The sequence below is a fragment of the Symphalangus syndactylus genome, chromosome 12 (genome assembly GCF_028878055.3).
Source record: "Symphalangus syndactylus isolate Jambi chromosome 12, NHGRI_mSymSyn1-v2.1_pri, whole genome shotgun sequence".
Lineage (NCBI taxonomy): Eukaryota > Metazoa > Chordata > Mammalia > Primates > Hylobatidae > Symphalangus > Symphalangus syndactylus.
Genome location: NC_072441.2, coordinates 100,641,424 through 100,661,012, shown reverse-complemented (window position 1 = coordinate 100,661,012; position 19,589 = coordinate 100,641,424). Strand labels below are relative to the sequence as shown.

Sequence of the window (19,589 nt, the reverse complement as noted above, 5' to 3'; positions counted from 1 at the left end):
ATATATACTATATATAAATATATAGTATATATTTACTTAATTAAATTATATATACATATATACTATAATTATACTATATATAATTACATATATGTATACATAACTAAATATATAGTATATAATTAAATTAAAATAAATTATAAGTTATGCAGATATATAGATTTAATTATATATAGCAATATATAATTAAATTAAATGTATAATTAAATATATTATATTAATATAGTTTACATTGATATTAAAATTATAAATAATTGTATATTATAAAATAATTATTATATATTATAGAATAATAATAAATAATTATATATTATGGAATTGTATATCATTAAATATATGTATAGTTATATATAACTAAGAATGGCAGATATATATTACTATGTATTTAATATATGTAATAACTATTTATAGATGTATACATATGTATATTCATATAAACAAGTAATTAAATGCAATAATTAAAACAGCATTGGCAAAGAAAAAGATACAAAGATCAATGGAACAGAAAAGGAAATCCTGAAACCTGAGACATAAAAATAGAAACGATGAGCATAGGAAGTGGGTGAATAGAGAGTAGAGGTTCTGGAATTGAACCTTGAGGCAGTCCAATATGAAAAGAGATGAGAACAAGGGACCAAAAAGGAGTTGCCATTGTTGTATAAGGGAAACTGCAGTGCCCTGGAAGCCAAGTAAAAAAGGTGTTGCAGCAAGGGAATGATCAGCTAAGTCAAATGCTGCTGATGGGTCAAGTAAGATGAGAACTGAGAACTCTTCACTGGTTTCAGTAACATAAGATCACTGATGCTCTTGACAAGGGCAGTTTCAGTAGCGGTGAGATTGATGGCCTGATTGGGGTGAGTTCAAGAAAATATGTTGGCCGGGCACGGTGGCTCATGCCTGTAATCCCAGCACTTTGGGAGGCCGAGGTGGGCGGATCACGAGGTCAAGAGATCGAGACCACGGTGAAACCCCGTCTCTACCAAAAAAAAAATACAAAAAATTAGCCGGGCGTAGTGGCGGGCGCCTGTAGTCCCAGCTACTCAGGAGGCTGAGGCAGGAGAATGGCGTGAACCTGGGAGGCGGAGCTTGCAGTGAGCCGAGATTGCGCCACTGCGCTCCAGCCTGGGCAAAAGAGTGAGACTCCGTCTCAAAAAAAAAAAAAAAAAAAAAAGTTAAGAAATCAATGGTGAGGGCAGCCATCTCTTTTGAGGAGTTTTGCTATAAAACGGAGCAGAGAAATAGGCAGTAGCTGGTGGGAAAAGTGGAATCAAAGGGTTCATAGTGGGCGGAAGTAACAGCATATTAGTATGCTGATTAGAGAGACCTATTTGAAGGGAAAAAAAGATGCTGCAGGAGAGAACAAAATGAGGCAATGTCCTCAGACAGGTTAAATGAAGAATGAAATTGAGGACTAAACTCTGACATGTTTTTCCTATCTTGCCAAATTCTTACCTAAGGGACCTGGGGAGTCACACGCTGCAGGCCATAAAGTCTCATCAGAGGGGGTTTTATTTAACCCAGTAGTAGGTGGCCTGCTTTCCAACCTGGCTCTGGCATTACATCACATAACAAGGAAAGAAATCAAAATGTTTTAACCCCAATTATATTTTCTTGTCATATCTTGAAATTGCCCTGCAAAGTTGTCTCTTGTGGGAAAAATCTACATTCTGTAGAGAATCTGTTTTTGCTTTTTTTAAAAAAAAAAGTCTTTTTTTCCAGATCCAGAAGATAATTAACTAAAAGTCAGGCACCTTTTAGGTTCAATAGAAAACATTTTACAACCTATTATCTCTGAAGCCTGCTAACTAAAATCTTCCTCTGCACAATAAAACTTTGTTCTCCACAATTCTTTATCTTAGCCCAAACATTTCCTTTCTATTGATCTCAGGTCCTTAGACAAACTCAACCAATTGTCAATCAGAAAATTTTAAAATTTACCTGTGGCCTGGAAGCTCCTGCTTTGAGTAGTCTTTCCTTTCTGAACCAAACTAATGTATATCTTGGATGTATTTGATGTCTCATGTCTCCCCAAATTATGTAAAATTGGACTGTGCCCTAATCACCTTGGGCACATGTTCTCAGGACCTCCTGAGGGCTGTGTCACCGGCCAAGGTAAGTCATATTTGGCTCAGAAAAAATTTCTTCAAATATTTTACATAGTTGGACTCTTTTTTGTTGACACAATCTAGTTCACAAATAGAGCATTGGCGTCCAGGAGACAGCTACAGGAGCAAAGACAGATAATATGAACAGAAGTTGGTAGGTGGGAGCTTGTGAGAAGATCTTTAATTACTTCTGCATTTTCTCAGTGAAATAGGAAGGTCATCAGCTGACAGTAGGAACAGGGAGATGTGTGTGTTTTGAGGAGAAAGTTTGAAATAGTTCAGGAGAATCAATAAATGCACTAGAAAAATGTAGTAAAATTGCCAGCTGCAGTAAGGGCCTACTTGAGATAACTGTCATGAATTGATGTGAGAAGAGTCACGGCAATTCTCCCTGGTCAACTTGAGCTTTGTGAACAGAAGTGTGCAGCAGCAGAAAGCAGGATTTAACCAAGATTTTGCTTTTCTCAGCAATATATCAAGACAAGAGATAGCAAGGTAGTTGAAAATATATGAAAAAGAGCAGTTTTAAGGACTGACCATAGAATTCAAGCTGGGTAAGAAGAGTAAGGACTTCAAGGGAATGAGGGAGGGTGCAAAAGTGGTGTTGTAGGACTTTCCTTAGTTCAGCTAAAAATGGGGTCCTTTTCACATGACCATGAGAGATTAGGCTCGCAGACACATTGAAGGGTGAGAAAAATGGAATTTATTGGGTGAAAAGGAAAAAAAGGGAAACATGGACTCTCAGCAAAGCAAGAGTCCTGCTACCCCGTTTCCCACCTCACAGATTCAACCCCATGTTCCACCTCAGAACAGGAGAAGCCCGTCTCCTCCCTACAGCAAAGGGCATGAACTTCTGTGGCTCCACCTCATTCTCCCAGTGCACAAGCTGGTTGGAGTTTCTCTGGGGACCCCTTTATACTTGGCTGTTTCATTCCTCTCTCTAAAGAAACATATCCAAGTGTCTTTAGAATAAGGATAAGGACAAAGACCAATCCTAACTGCTTCCTGCTGACAGGGGGCACTGTTTTGGGGAAAATGACAGTCAGCACTCCCTCAGAGACCTAAGGGTTCTCAGCAGAAGGGGCCATCATCCAAGGCTCCAGTTGCATGACTGTTTGGAGTTTGATGACCTGAAGGCAAGAAGAGACAAACCAGGTCATTAGAAAACATGTATTAAAATAAGAAAAGCTGGGGGTAAGGACAGCTCAAAAATCCTGAGGCCTTTTACCATTTTGGCAGCATGTTGGGCTCCTGGGTTCCCTTCCCCTGAGCACAATCCTAAGCCAACCAGTTTAAGGTTTGGGAAATTAACTTTTCCCAGTTCGGAGGATGCATCCAAGGGGAGTGTCCCATAGTATGGAGACACAATTACCTATCAGTGAAGAGAGGACAGAGGAGGAAAAAAGAAGAAGGTGTTTTTTTCAAAGGAGATTCAGGGTGCATTTGAAAGGGATACAGACTGAAGATGAATGGCTACCCATCTAGAAAGAGGGGAGCAGGCATCCCTTGTTGCGAGAAGTCAGGGACCCCAAACAGAGGGACCAGCTGAAGCTGTGGCAGAAGAACATAAATTGTGAAGATTTCTTGGACACTTATCAGTTCCCAAAATTAATACTTTTATAATTTCTTATGCCTGTCTTTACTGCAGTCTCTGAACATAAATTGTGAAGATTTCATGGACATTTATCACTTCCCCAAACAATACTCTTTATAATTTTTTATGCCTGTCTTTAATCTCTTAATCCCATCATCTTCGTAAGCTGAGGATGTATGTCACCTCAGGACCCTGTGATTATTGAGTTAACTGTACAAATTGTTTGTAAAACATGTGTGTTTGAACAATATGAAATCAGTGCACCCTGAAAAAGAACAGAATAACAACGATTTTTCAGGGAACAAGGAAAGATAACCATAAGGTCTGACCGCCTGCAGGGTTGGGCAGAATAGAGCCATATTTTTCTTCTCACGGAGAGCCTATAGATGGACGTGTGAGTATGAGAAATATCACTAAATTCTTTTCCCAGCAAGGAATATTAATAATTGATAACCCTGGGGAAGGAATGCATTCCCAGGGGTAGGTCTATAAATGACCACTCTGGGAGTGTCTGTCTTATGCAGTTGAGATAAGAGATGAAATATGCCCTGGTCTCCTGCAGTGCCCTCAGGCTTACTAGGATTGGGATATTCCAGCCTGGTGAATTCTAGTCAGACAGGTTGTCTACTCTCAAACCCTGTTTCCTGTTAAGATGTTTATCAAGTCAATGCGTGCCCAGTGGGACATGGACCCTCATCAGTAATTCTAATTTCACCCTTGCTTTGTGATCTTGCTCTGCTCTTTTGCCTTGTGATCTTTTATTGCCCTTTGAAGCATGTGATCTCTGTGACCCACTCCCTATTCGTACACCCCTCCCCTTTTGAAATCCCTAATAAAAACTTTCTGGTTTTGCAGCTTGGGGTCGCCATCATGGTCCTACCAATATGTGATGGCACCCCCAGAGGCCCAGCTGTAAAATTTCTCTTTTTTCTTCATTTCTCAGACCAGCCAACTCTTACGGAAAATAGAAAAGAACCTATGTTGAAATATTGGGGGCTGGTTCCCCTGATAATCCCTGGTTCCTCTCTCTTCCCAGCAGATACCCAAGGTATGTGAGGGAGAGTAGGAAGAACATCCTCTTTCTTTCTCTGTCCTTGCAGGCCCAAGTCCCAGTGACCTTGGCAGGTGCCATGATGAGTGCCAAATGGCTTATACCCATGAAGCAGGGAGGGCCTAGAGAATAGAAATTATCTGCTCTTACCTATGTCTCTTCCCCCCTGCTGTCAGTAGCCTTGGCATTCCCTAGACCTCATTTTTGCCAGTGATACTAGCATGACCTTTACCTGTGAAACAGGAGGCTTGTCTTAATCAGCAGGAATCAGCCATGCTCACCTGTGCTCTGCCTTTTAATTTCCATTATCATCTGCCTCTGGATCCCTTAGATCCAGTTTTCTTTCCTAGGTATCCAAAGCTTAGAATTGACAAAATTTTTTGGGACAAAATTGTGTGTCTTGGTGGGGTTGGGGGTGGTGCATGGACTCCTTATCAATAAACCGAACGCTAAGGTGAAACTGTGGAACTGAGTCTTCCTCCAACAAGGAAGAGAAAAGGATGTCTTGTGACACATTCAGATGACTGGTAGCTAGTTATGCTTGCTAAGATTTGGGTGCATGGTGCTTGGCTTTGGTTAGCTCCCTTAGTCTTACTTTCCCAAAAGGAAACCTCTGAGTGATGGACATCCTATTTATTCCCAATACCTGGCAGCATTTGCAGGATAATTTCTCAAAACTAGAATATTGATCCAGACTTCTACATTACCCATCCCTTTTGTTCTTTCTGAGCTGCAGCAGGAGATTGCTGGTTGGTTCACAGGAGCAAGCAGGGTTAGTCTAAAATGTAGGCGAAAACCTAAAAACAACTAATGAGCTTATAATTTAATGACAAATGTATGAGTTTTGAAACATAATTTATCTCTCTCCAGTCCTCATTTTTGTTAAAAAAAAAATCACAGTAGGACTGAGTTATTTGCAATAGATTTTAATCTTATACTTGGCCTGATTACTTGCATAAAGTGCAACAAGAATAATTATTTCTACACAGGATTTTTGGATTGGCTTTGATGGAACTCTATTCTGCAAGGAATCTCAGATAAGACCTTTTAAAGTCAAGCCCAGCCAGGGGTTTGTATCCCCAAACACCTGTTAGTTGGGTGATCCTCTCCTCTTAAGGTCCCAAGATAAACTTGGAGCTCCTAGGCCTGTTAGAAAGTGACATTCTTTATGGACCACAGGTCAGGAACCCTGTAGAGAGACTGTGTAGATGAGTGTATGAGACCAGTTTTTTCCCCAAGGGGCTGTTATCAGCTCTGCAAGTCAGGCTTGATTCCTTAAAGGGAAGCATACCCTTCCAGTCAAAGTGTTGGTAAAACAACCAGTTTCTCCAGTTGCATCCTATTGCAAAAGAAAAATGGATTCTTATTGCACTGATCCAAATAACTATATTGCCATAAATTAAGAATACTCACAGATGGTTTCCAAATTCTAGAAGAACCACGAAGAGAGAAACAAACATGCTCCAAATTTTGTTCACAGGAGTATACCTTACTCAATTATTAATGGCCATAAATAGTTCAAAGTAAGTTTCCTCAACTCTGAAAAACAAAACAAAGATCAGCAACATTTCAAGCCAAAGTAAAAAAGATTTGCTTCAGTTCCCTGAGTTCAGTCCATTTAGTTATTGATTTGCTTGATATTCATGAACATTTCAGCTCTTCATGAGTCCTGTACATTTTTCATTTATTCCAATGTCACAGTCTCCAAAGTTATCAAAAACCTGTGTTTGAGGTCACCTGTCTATAGTTCTATAGCTTATTATAAACTGTCTTTTGAAAAAGATTAGAACAAGACAACAATTGTCTATGAATAACAAAATGTCCAGGGTAGTTACAGTTAGAAACATGATTGACAAAGAAGTTTGGTTATCTCCATGGTTTACAATAACTTAACATAATCTTAATTATGATTGATAGCATATACTTAGACATTAGAATTTTAGGAATCTCATACGGTTTTGGAACGTATACTAGTATTATTCACCAAAATATAACCTGAAGAAGATTGAACATCCTTTTTTCAATCCCATGTACTTAAACATGTAAAATAATCCTGTTTACCTCTCTTTTCTGAACACTCCAGAGGCCCTCTGATACATCCAAAAAGCCAGGTGTCAGGAAAGAAAATTTTGAAACTGAAGTTTGATTTTAAGAAGCCTGTTAAATATGTTAGCAGTTTAAAACACCTGATGTTATGAAATAGAATTCTAGATGACCATTATTGTTTATTTTGCCAAAATGATGACTCAGAAATTTTAAAGAAGCAAAAGCCGTTTATAACCCTTTACAAATTTTGCCAAAGGGTGAATCAGTGCCCCAAGAATACTCTGTTGTGCTTTAATTAAAAAACTATACAATATACCCCCCTGAACCTAGTCAATATGTTCACACAGAGAATCTCTTTCACAAGATTAATTCCCACAATCCTTCCACCACTTTTTTGAACCCATAGCTTTATCCTAATTTAGAATAATTCTTTAACCCTAGGCAAGAATTTACATTTTCATGCCTTCTTGTAATCTTTTATTAAAAACAGATTTTACTGTTCTTAAATACCTTGCATGTGAATCTATTTTCAGTAGTTTCAATTACATGTTATAATGGTAACTCCTAGCAATTTTAACTTTAATGTAAAACCTGGCAAGTTGTTTTAATTGTGTGCCAGGTGCAGCCAAGGTTTGACTGCTTCCAGCATAATGAAGAGCATGGTTAGTTCCATATGTCCCCAGGCCTCACCACCAAAAAGCAGTTTATAACCTGAAAACACTTAGCAAAGCTTGCATCTGACCTGCATAATTTAGTCCACCTATTTATATTTTGATGACATTTGCTTTTTACCAGTAATCTTTAAGGCTGTTTTTATTTCTCAAATATTAAAGTCACATGAACTGAAAGGTATCACAGCTTTTATCTTCCCTTTAAAAAATATTTGATCCAAGTGCTTATCTTCCTTTAGGCCAATTAATTAGAGCTCCTTTTCTAGACATCACACACAATGCATATATAGCTACACAGGCAGAAGAAAACACAGTCACCAGGTGGAGTCCTTTAAGAGACATGGCTAGAAAAACATGCAGATATCAAACCAGAAAGGACTAATTCCCTAAGGCAGGATTGCTAAACAAAGCCTTGCTGCAGTGATACAGGCCATGCCCCCAAGTTGTAAAATGAGATGGAGGCCTGAAGCAAAGTTTTCTATGAACCATACAGACATGCAAAGCACACCTGTTGGCTACAGCTTAAGACCAGCCTCACAAATCCTTTTTCACAATTAAAACTTTACAGAGAATATAAAGAGTGATCCTTATCATTCTTAGCTTAGAAAAACGTCTTCTAAGAGGAAAAAAACCTTTCTTAAAAGTCAACTCTTGACCTGGTGGAGAAAAGGAAGGAAGGAAAAAAAAAACAGTTTAAAAATGCCTAGGGGAGAACCTCTTATTCTTATGCAACTGGGTTCCTCTTCCGGAGGGAGAAACTTCATTGCTGTCAGATGGGAGTTGAACCCCTTAGCAGGGGAAGATGAAGATACTGTTGATGTGGCATTCCCCAGCCCCAACTGGGAAGGGAGGGGGAGTGAGGAGCCACTGTTCACCTGTCCATCCAGAAAAAAGGAAGGAAAAGGCCATGGAAAGACCCCTGACCCTGGGAGTAATGGGGGTGAGGGCATGGTTTCCCCTACCCTCAGAAGTCCAAAGATGAAAACACTTAGAAATGAGAAGGAAAGAGATTTCTTGGTTTGCATCTCACTCACCCTTTCTTAAGCCCCATGTTGGGTGCCAATGCTGTTGTAGGACTTTCTCCTTAGTTCAGCTAAAAACAAGGTCCTTGTCACATGACCATGAGAGAGTAGGCTCATAGACAATTTGAAGGTTGAGAAAAATGGAATTTATTGGGTGAATAGGAAATAAATGGAAACAGGAACTCTCAGCAAAGCAAGAGTCCTGCTAGCCAGTTTCCTGCCTCACAGATTCAATGCCAGGTTCCACTCCCGAACAACAGAGGCCAAGCTCCTCTCTACTGCAAAGGGCACAAACTTTTGTAGCTCCAACCTGTTCTCCCAGTGCACAGGCTGGTCAGAGTTTCTCCAGGGACCCCTTTATACTTGGCTGTCCCAGTGGTATGACTAATGGATTGTAGGATATGGTGGGATGAAAGAATTGTTAAGAGTTAGGGTGGGAAGGGGGTATGAGCTAGTAAAACAGGAGGTGGTAGTCAGAATCAGATGCTTAAAATTCATATTAAGAAAGAATTATGGATTTTGGTAATGATAAAAACTAGGATTTGATCACGGGAGTAAGTGGCCAATAGAGTCTGGAGAACAAGATCATTAGAGAAAGCAAGGAACTGAGAAACTAGAAAAACTAATGTAAGATAGATATTGAAATCATCAAGAATTATAACAGAAACAGCAATGGAATAAGTGACCAAAAGGATAAGGGCGAGAGAAAACAGGGGATCATTTGCAACAAGGAGAGACAGCAGGTGGTATAGTTTGTTGATACAAGATTCAAAGAGAAATTTTAGCAAAAGTGGAGAGTGGTCTTATAGTGGCATTGAAGATTAAGGACAACAACTAGCCTATCTTCAGGCCCATTGGTGTGAGGGGTATAGGAAAAAAAAGTGACCTTCTGAGAAGGATTCAGGGAAGTAGTTTCAAATAGAACAGAGGCAAAGTGAAGGCTGAAAGAAATGAAAGATTCCAGGGAATTTTACTAATGATTGGATTAGAGTTCCAGAGGGCACAGAAGTGTTTTAGGAGTTGGGGATGGAATATGGATCCAGAAAAAAGAATGTTACAAGTCATATGAGGCTTCTTGTGGTTATAAAATTAACAAGAATCTAAGACATGAAATTCACCTTAATGGTTTTGAGGCACAGAGTTGGCAAGACTTTATACTGGGCAGTAGAAAGGGGTGGCAACATCTTTGCGGGAGCTCTGCAGAGCTCTGGGATGCCCTACTGACCCTCATGATGACAAAACTGAGGGGTGGTCTTTCTCAGAGTATACTGGACTCAAAACTCCCTACTGACCTTTCAAATGGTGGTGATGATGGAGAAAGGCTGGAGATGATGGAAGTCTTACACCAAGCATAATGAGCTCCTTTCTTGACCTCTGCTGATAGATGTACAGAAACCAAGGATCAGAACCCTGAGCATCTGAAAACTGATGTACTATGCCAGGTATATGACAGTTATTAGCACTCTTGATCCTCAAGGCAACCCTTTGAAATAGGTGCTCTTATCTTCATTTACAGGTGAGAAACCTCAGGTTTAATGAGACTGTGATTTGTCCAATGCCGTACCCAGTAAGAGGCGGATATCAAATATGAAAACAGGCAGTCTGATTTTAAAGCACTTGCTTTTGAGACAGGGTCTCACTCTGTTGCCTAGGCTGGAGTGCAGTGGTACAATCACAGCTCACTGCAACCTCAAACTCCTGGGCTCAAGTGGTCCTCCTGCTTCAGCCTCCTGAATAGCTAGGACAACAGGCATGGACCACCATGCTCAGCTTGCTTGCTTATTTATTTATTTATTTATTTATTTATTTATTTATTTATTTACTTACAGAGTCTCACTCTGTTGCCCACCATGCCCAGCTTTTATTTATTTAGAGACAGAGTCTTGCTCTGTTGCCCAGGCTGGAGTGCAGTGGCACGATCTTGGCTCACTGCAACCTCCACTTCCCGGCTTCAAGCAATTCTCCTGCCTCAGCCTCCCAAGTAGCTGGGATTACAGGTGCATGCCACCATGCCTGGCTAATATTTGTATTTTTTTTAGTAGAGATGGAGTTTCACCATGTTGGCCAGGCTGGTCTTGAACTCCTGACCTTGTGATCCACCCACCTCAGCCTCCCAAATGCTGGGATTACAGGCATGAGCCACCACGCCCAGCCATGCCCAGCTTATTTTTTAAAAACTTTTTGTGGAGATGGGGTCTTGATATGTTGTCTAGGCTAGTCTTGAACTCCCAGCCTCAAGTGATCCTCCCATCTTGGCCTCCCAACGTGCTGGGAATACAAGTATGAGCCACTGTGCCCAGTCAGCACCTGCTCTTAAACTGTGTAATATACCATTTCCCTGGGGAGCTGGCTATTTTTAACTATCCTGGGATTAAAACTTGCTCTTTATTCACTTTTTAAAAAATCATCAATACTTATGTTTGCTCAAAAGTCTTTACAAGTGTTATAACATAAGGCATTTGTTTGGGTTTTAGTATTTGGTGATCTGTCAAAAAATATGACACAGATTTGGTAGCCCAGGCTATATGACTTCAAAATAGCAGTAATAAATTCAGTTGTAAGCAAATATTTGAAAGATTTTTTTTTTTTTGAGATGGAGTTTTGTTCTTGTCGCCCAGGCTGGAGTGCAGTGGTGCGATCTCAGCTCACTGCAACCTCCGCCTCCTGGGTTCAAGGGATTCTCCCACCTCAGCCTCCCAAGTAGCTGGGATTACAGGTGTGCACCACCACACTTGGCTAATTTTTCTATTTTTAGTACAGATGGGGTTTCACCATGTTTGCAAAGCTGGTCTCGAACTCCTGACCTCAAATGATCCACTTGCCTCGGCCTCCCAAAATGCTGGGATTATAGGCGTGAGCCACCACACCCAGCCTGAAAGATTAGTTTTTAAAGTAATAGATTAAGTGGAGTGTAATGCAGAGGTTATTGCTCCAACAGGATATTTTAAAGAATGTTTTAATTATAAATATTCGTGGATTGGGATAAAATTTCAGTGACAACATCAACACATCACTCAAAAAAAGCTCTTCCTGCTCACTTGGGCAGCTCATCCACTAAAACTGGGGTGATTCAGAGAAAGTAAGTATGGACCTTGCACAAGGACAATATTTAAAGTCAGGAAGTAGTCAATTTTTTTTAGACACTAAATAGACAATACAACCAAATGAACCTTGAATGGACCCTGGACCAAAATAAACAAATGAGGGCAACTGAAGAAATCTGACTATAAACTGTGTATTAGATATTATGGAATTATTAATTTTCTTACATATTATACAGGTATTATGGTCACATAAGTGAATGTCCTTACTTTAGGAAAAAATATGCTACAGTATTTAGGGGCAAAGGGTCATAATGTCCCAACTTGCTTACAAATGGCTCACCAAAAAATGTGTTTCTTTATATATATACACATAACACACATACATATCTGTATACATACATGTATACGTATAACACACATATACATATGAAACACATACACATAAAGAAAACTAAAAAGATTAGCAATTGGTGAATCTGGGCAAAGGTACATGGTGTTCAACTTAACTACAGATTTGAAAATTTTAAATCAATCAGTTGAAGAAAAGCAGTATTTCTAAGTTGTCCTGTTGTGTGATTTTGAATAGACTTATCCAATTACATTAACAAATATAAGCTTATATCTATCTCATGTTCATGCCTACGTTTGTATATCCAAACTGAGGACACATCTAAAAATGGAAAAATAAGCAGCAAGGTAAGGGAAGCACAGTAACTGGAGACAGAATCAAAAATGGTTGCCGCTGGGAAGCAAGAAATCTTTGGTGGAGAAACGTGGGTGGTACTGGTAGTGTGTGTGTGTGTGTGTGTGTGTGTGTGTGTGTGAAATGGTACAGAATAGAGAACTGTTTTCTGTTCTTTATAAGCCTTATAAAACTAATTTCTCAAATTATATGTATGCATAACTTTTTTTTTTGAGACAGTCTCACTCTGTCACCCACGCTGGAGTGCAGTGGTACAATCTCAGCTCACTGCAACCTCTGCCTCCCAGGTTCAAGCAATTCTCCTGCCTCAGCTTCCTGAGTAGCTGGGACTACAGGCATGTGCTACCATGCCCGGCTACTTTTTTTTAAATTTTTATTAGAGACGGGTTTTCACCATGTTGGTCAGGCTGGTCTCGAACTCCTCAAATGATCCCCCTGCCTCGGCCTCCCAAAGTGTTAGGATTATAGGCGTGAGCCACAACTTTAATGTTTTTAAAAATTCAATTAAAAGAATTGTTTTACTTTGCATCCTTGTCCTTACCAATCCCCTAGTTTCCTTTTATTTCATACTGTTTTAATGCTTTACTTAACATTAGAAGAAATAAAATGAGGTTGATCATCAGGGAACACTAAAAATCCCACTGGATAAATATCTATATATTTTTTGCTTAATAGGCACAAATCTATTTTCCCTTCTTAAGTTTTTTTTTCTCATGTAGTTATGTGAGAGAGGAAAAAATAAACCTCATGTTGCAAAATGTTATGCTGTATTTAGATATGAAAAACTGAAATTTTGATAGTATAGGGAGTAAAATGTTTATGTAAAAGTACCATCATTTTGTAGTTGGCTGAAATGTGATCAAATTGAATGGAATGCTGCTATATTTAGCTTTAAAAGTGGCAAAAACTTAAATCTCTGCTCAAAGATTAATTTCTGAGTTCTCTTTTAAAAGACAGAAGAGCCAGTAATTAATAAAGACAAGTGTTCAGATTTATTTGGAAATTCACAGTTTCTAATGGCACTACAGCTCCGTAGTTAACATATTGAAAATTCTCTTCCCATAACACACAGATCACATAATTTCTCACTGTATCTCTGCTCTCATCTGGACCCTCTTTTCAAGGGGCTTCTATAAAATCAGGCCCTCTTGCTCTGAATAGCTAATTGTGCAGACAGGAAAGAAATTTAAATCTTCTAAAACACGCTGTTAACCTAAAGCAGCAACTTAAACAAACAAAGAAGGCTTTAAATAAATCACATTACAAACAATACCCAAGAAAGGTATTAGACAGGTTTAAAAACAGTTATTACTACTAAAAGTGCTCAATAAGTTATAACTTAAACATCACAACACAAAATGGTCAATTCTCTCCCTTTCAAAAAGAAACATGTTCCACTTTCATTCATTACTGTACAATCACACTAAGAAATCATTTTATTCAAATACAGTTGCTGCCAATTATTTTTTAAAGATAAAAAAAGACAGAGACATAGACATCACATATGTATTACCTCTACACATTTGTAGCCAATACAAAGCAAACATCAAGGAATAATAATCCCTTTAGACTTAACCAATTAGATTAAGCTTGACAAACTCAGTAACTGGATCTGTGCGTATGTACGCAGGCAGTGATTATATCATGAGACTTGTACTAATTGGCCAAACCTTTGTATTTTATATTCATACTAATAAAAACAGTGAAAGTTTGGAGGATTAGTGTTTATTGTGTATGTTTAAAATGTAAGCTAAAGAAAACCTTCACAAATAGTTGTGTTTAAAAGGTGAATTTGTCAAAAATTTGTTTGCATATATCAGTTGTTTGCAAAAAAAGATCCTGTAGGGTTTTTTCCTCATTGAGTTAGTAACTAAGTAAGAAGTAATCCAGTCTGAATAAGTGAAAATAACAAGAGCATCACCATCTACCTAACAGAACAGACTTAAAAATTCCATTAAGTGTTCATTTCCAGTGAGTTTGTTACACAAAGATCCAGTTGGCAAGTCTTTAGGATCTTTAGACTGTCTGACCCATACTGCTGAGCTTCAGGCACAGACCCCCTCAAAGCATCGTAGTGTTTGCAGCTTCAAAAACCTAACAAAGTTATAAAAGAAATCAAATAACAGAAAAAGTTATCCCTCCTCTTCCAGTGGCATTATAAATAGACAAAAGGCACATAAATATGGGAAGGTGCAAGAAATAGGAACAAAGCTAAAGGAAGAGGTTTAGGCTTTCATTCCTATCCCACCTAAGGAACTGGGCTTCCAAATTACTTTTGTCCCAGTAATTAATCTTGTGAAAAAACATCTTTATAAAATGTCTACCATTGTCCTTATAGGAAGTGATCAGCTTTGTAAAACTGTAGCTCATTAACCAAGATTGACACAATCCCATCTACTTTTTAAAAAGGCAGAAACTATAATTTCTGAATGCCTTTCCCATTAATATTTTCTCCCTCCCCCAAACCCTTCAAATACCAGACTGTTCTTCAAAGAACAACAACAAAAAAGTCTTCAGTATGAAAAGTTCAATTAATTTTAGATATGTCCCGAGACTGCTGTAACACCAAATGTTCCCACGGTGATCTCTTTGTTTCCTTTGATTATGTCATGCAGGCTCGGCAATGATCCCGACTTAGTCTGTATTAGAGTTTTTATCAATTTTCCTTGGTCTTGGACTTTAGATCGCCTTCGTTTTAAAGCCCTCTTCTCAGTTTTTGTCTTTTGAGACTGTCCATTGCACAGACTTGTGCAAGCTGAAATGCCACAAAAATAGGACTCTTCTGACTGTGATGAAGTTTCTGAGCTTCCTTCAGATGGAGGACCTTTATAAGAAGAGTGATAAACTTCTCCCATATTAGAAAAATCTCTCTGGTTCGTAAAGGGCTTTCTTCCTTTTATGTCTCCATTGGCTATGGGGTGCAATGGTTCTGCAGGCTTTATGGTCTCAATTTTTTCAATTTTGTACTTGCAGCGCTTCTTCTACAACACAAGTAAAAGAAAAGTTAGTAATGATACTTCCCATAGTAACCTTATCAAACACCTAGAGAGCTGAGCTAATAGAGAAGTGCCACCTCCTGGTGAAAAGTAAAACAGTATTATAAACAGCACAGAACACATACATTGTTATGTTCTATATAGATACTACCATCACCTTCCCATTTTGTAAATACTACTGAATCAAAACTCTTTAAATTGCTTACCTGCTACCTATGAATATAGGTTTAGGGAGTGATACTAATATCTGAATACCTACTAACTGCCAGATAGCATACAGGTTGCTTTCATGTATTATGGCAGCTATTAACCCTGAAAGGTCGGTATTTTATCCTTGATTCTTAAATGAGAAAAGCAAGGTTCAGATGTTTGGTTCTTTGCCCAGGTTACAATGTAGTAAGCAGCCAGGCTGAGAATGAATCTTAGGCTATTTGCCTACAAAGCCCAAGTTCTTTCACCTAGACGAAATTACTACTAACTAAGATTAGTATAACTTAATTTGAAAGGCAAAATGAAAAAGCAAAGACTTTGAAGCCAAAAAATCCTAAGTACATTCTGAGTTGCTGTTTTTTCATTAAAAAAAAAAAAAAATGAGGATAACATCATCTTCAGGTTGTGGTGAGGATTAGAGGAATGGTGCATGCTCTGTGCTTGGCATGCATTCGGTAATAAATAATGACAATCATCCAAGGATCAACAAATGCTTTTTGTGAAGGGTCAGACAGTAAATATTTTAGGCTTTGCAGGTCACACATTTTCTCTCTTGCATGCTGTTCTGTTTCATTACTCTTTAAAAATGAGAAAACCTATCTGCTTATGGCCCATATGGCCTGTGGGTCACAGCTTGCTGACCTCTGTTAATATTTATTTACAACATTATCATGATGGAAAATAAACATTCCGTTAAGGACTGCTTAAAGGTAATTACCTTAAACCTTTCAACCTCTTTTCTTCATTTATTATCACAAAACATAGCAATAAACTTAAAAAGAAATAAACAATTACCTTCTTTTCTGGAGAAAACTTGAGGGGTTCTACAATGTACAAATCATTTGGGTCTACTGTAAGTAAAAAAAAAAAAAGCAGATGTAAAATGTAAAGTGGATTTGGTGGATTTGCTATAATTAAACACTGAAATAAGAAAAATCATTCCTTATTATCCTCTAGTAATAGAACCAATGAATTTGTATCAGGTTAACTATATATTTATGTATTTTAAATTAGTAAGCAAAAAGAGGCAAGGTGGAAGATTATATAATTCCTATACCTGACTGGTCATCTTCAAATAACTATACTTCCTTAAGTTGTTAACTAGTAGCTGGTTATCAACCAATACAATAAGGATCTTTCTTTGGGCCCAGTCTCACTCTTTTACCTGATAAGAAAAGTAACATTCCTGGGTAAGCTAACACCAAACCTGCACATCATTTGAATATTTCCCTAAAAGACTAGCCTCTAAACTGTGTCACAAAGGTAGATTAACAATGTGCAACAAGTAGTCGTGACCGTGTTTGGAAGCCAGTTAGAGAAATAAACACAAAAAGAGATCCAAGATATTTTTCTCTGTTTATTACTATGATCAAAACTATGAAATCCAAATCTAAAAACAGCTTGAACATGCAATAAATATCACTAAGCAATAACGAATGAACACTTCTGGCATAGTGAGTAAATTAGATTTATTAGTTTTAGCCCAAAGTTTCTAAGGTTTCATTACTCTAAGCAGATTCAAGATATATCCCTACCCCACCCTGACACTGACAAAATAGACACACATTTTTTTTTTAATTTATTATTATACTTTAGGTTTTAGGGTACATGTGCACAATGTGCAGGTTTGTTACATATGTATCCATGTGCCACGTTGATTTCCTGCACCCATTAACTCGATAGACACACATTTTTAAAAGACAGGCTATGAGACTTTAGTCCTATTCAATTCACTAAACAATTTAAGGTCTGACAGAGACAAAAGCTTACACATAGCAAATTCACTATAGAAGCTCTACACATTTGGGAAATTTATTACTACAATTCAACCAATTATAATTTTTTACATTATATTTCAGAGATTTATTGAGAAAGTCATCAAATATATGAAAATATCAAAACATCCCTCTAAACAGTCATTTCTATCAGATTACTAATCTTAATTTACTTTCTTTAAAAATGATGTCTATTTCTAGAAACGGTTATGTTATTCAGATCAACCTCTACAATGAAAGCAACTAAGTAATGATAGTTTGTTTTTTTAAAAAAAATCACTAAAAGCATTGAAAAGCTGCCAAGAAAGTAATCCCTAGGCTAAAACTGAAAGAAAAGTAGGAACCTGGACAGTCAAGTGGAAGACAAAAGTCATTTTTGCCCTGAAAACATTTGCCAACACAAGAATATATGAACTTTGGTTCTGATGGTATCATAAGGGAATGGATCAGAAATCAGGTCCTAGGGCCCACCCAAAGTTTAGTGTAATAAGATACCATCTCCCTGCGTACAGTAAACTGAGACTCCAAAGGACTATATCCTCAGGGAAAGAATGAAGCCATGCATGAACTTGCAGTCCAAATTATCATCACCTGGTGGCCCAACAAACCACAAGTCATGAATGTAAGGTATTACACAAATGTAACACACATACAAATTCCCTCTCAAATAAGAACCTATATTCTAGGCCTCAAATTATCCCTACAAATAACTTTGCAAAGAGAAAAAGTAGCACACAAAGACACAACACACCCTGAGTAAGAGCTTACAAAGACAATGAACAGACTCTCCAAAAGTTAAGATATTAGATTTATCAAGCACAAACTATAAAGACAATTATGCTTAATATGTCTAGAAAATAAGCTTGAAAATATCTGCAGGAAGCATATAACAAGGAAAATACAGACCTGGATTATTAAAAAATACAAAAAGAACTCCTGGAAATGGAAAAAATAACTGAAATTGAAAACCCAATGAATAAATTTAGTAACAGTAAGACTGCTGGCCTGGAAGCACATCAGAAGATATCATCCAAAATACAGCATAAAAAGTCAAAAAGGTGGAATGTTTACAAGACAGGGAAGATATACGGAGAAGTAATACGTTTAATTAAATATGAGAATCTAAAAGAGACTGGGGCACAGGGAATATCTGAGAGGAAAAAATAATGGTTGAGAATTTCTCAATATCAATAAAAGAAATCTACAAATCCAGAGCTCCAAAGAGCCTCACGAATCTCAAAATGATAACGAAAAAGAAGAGGAGAATATTTCAGTTTTAACTAATGACAAATGAAAGCTCTGAAGAATAAAAAAATTAGTAAATGTGGGGTAAATTTAAATGAACATTTAAGTGTAAAAAGAAATACCTTGTTGAGTTAAAATTAAGCAGAAAGAATAGAATTAAAATATACAAGAACAATAACATAAATAAGGCTTGGGACAAATAAGAGTTTTAAGATCTATGTATTGTTCAGGAGAAGATACAAGTATTGATGAACTTAAGACTTTGGCAAACATTAATACTTGTGACCTCTAGGGTAACTAGAACAGAACCAGTACACAACTTCCAACATAATGGCAGTAAAAGGGAATATTTACTTCCTCCCCAATAAAAAATCTTAATGAAAGCATGGAAGGGGAAAAAAAAGAAAAAATAAAAAGGGATACGCCTATCTAATTTTTATAACCCTTACATACCAAAATCCAACATGAGAAAATATTACATGCCAATCTTATTCATATAGATGCAAAATTCTTAAATAATTATCTAACAAACTTATGTAGAAATAATATATACAATACAAAATTCACACACATATATCATGACCAACTGGTATTAAAAATGCAATATAAGTTTAACATTAGAAAATCAAATATAATTCATGTTTATAACATTAAAAATGGAAATATAATATAAAAAATCTATAAAATACCTATGACAATAGGTAACACATAATGACAAAATACATAATAAAAAATCCACATAACATCTATGACAAATATAATCTTAGCAGTAAAACACTGTAAGCTTTCCCTGTGGAACAAGGCAAAGATGCCTGCCAATCACTTTTATTTAACATTGCTGAAAACGCAAGCTAACACAGTTAAGAAAGCAAAGGAAATAAAAGCTCTAAGGACTGCAAAGGAAAAAACAAAACTGTCTTTGTTCTCAGTATATGTACCTGTATTCATTGAAAATCCAAAATAATCTGCAAGTGAACTAGTAAAACGACATTGCTTATATAGAAAGCTCACCCTAAAATTCACATAAAATCTCAAGGGACCTCAAATAAGGAAAATAATTTTAAAAAGAATGAAGTTAGATAACAAACACTTCCAGATTTCAAAACACATTACAAAGGTATAGTAAT

General features: G+C 37.3%; 1 protein-coding gene and 1 non-coding gene across 7 annotated transcripts in view; one reads left to right on the top strand and one right to left on the bottom strand.

The window, feature by feature from the left end:
- The first annotated feature begins 11,519 nt into the window (after window positions 1–11,519).
- Window positions 11,520–11,626, top strand: LOC134734989 (U6 spliceosomal RNA). Its single transcript, XR_010117854.1, has one exon. It is a non-coding gene; the product is annotated as a U6 spliceosomal RNA (small nuclear RNA).
- A 1,579-nt stretch (window positions 11,627–13,205) lies between these two features.
- Window positions 13,206–19,589, bottom strand: part of SUCO (SUN domain containing ossification factor) — a 79,749-nt gene continuing 73,365 nt past the window's right edge. For 5 of the 6 annotated variants that reach the window (XM_063627294.1, XM_063627295.1, XM_063627296.1 and 2 more), the window contains 2 exons: window positions 16,238–16,293; window positions 13,206–15,217 (listed from right to left, as the gene is read on the bottom strand). In XM_063627294.1, coding sequence (XP_063483364.1) covers window positions 14,774–15,217; window positions 16,238–16,293 — 500 coding nt within the window. In that variant the 3' untranslated portion in view covers window positions 13,206–14,773. Of the gene's footprint in view, window positions 15,218–16,237; window positions 16,294–19,589 lie in introns of those variants that run through there. The other variant, XR_010117631.1, reaches the window with a different exon arrangement.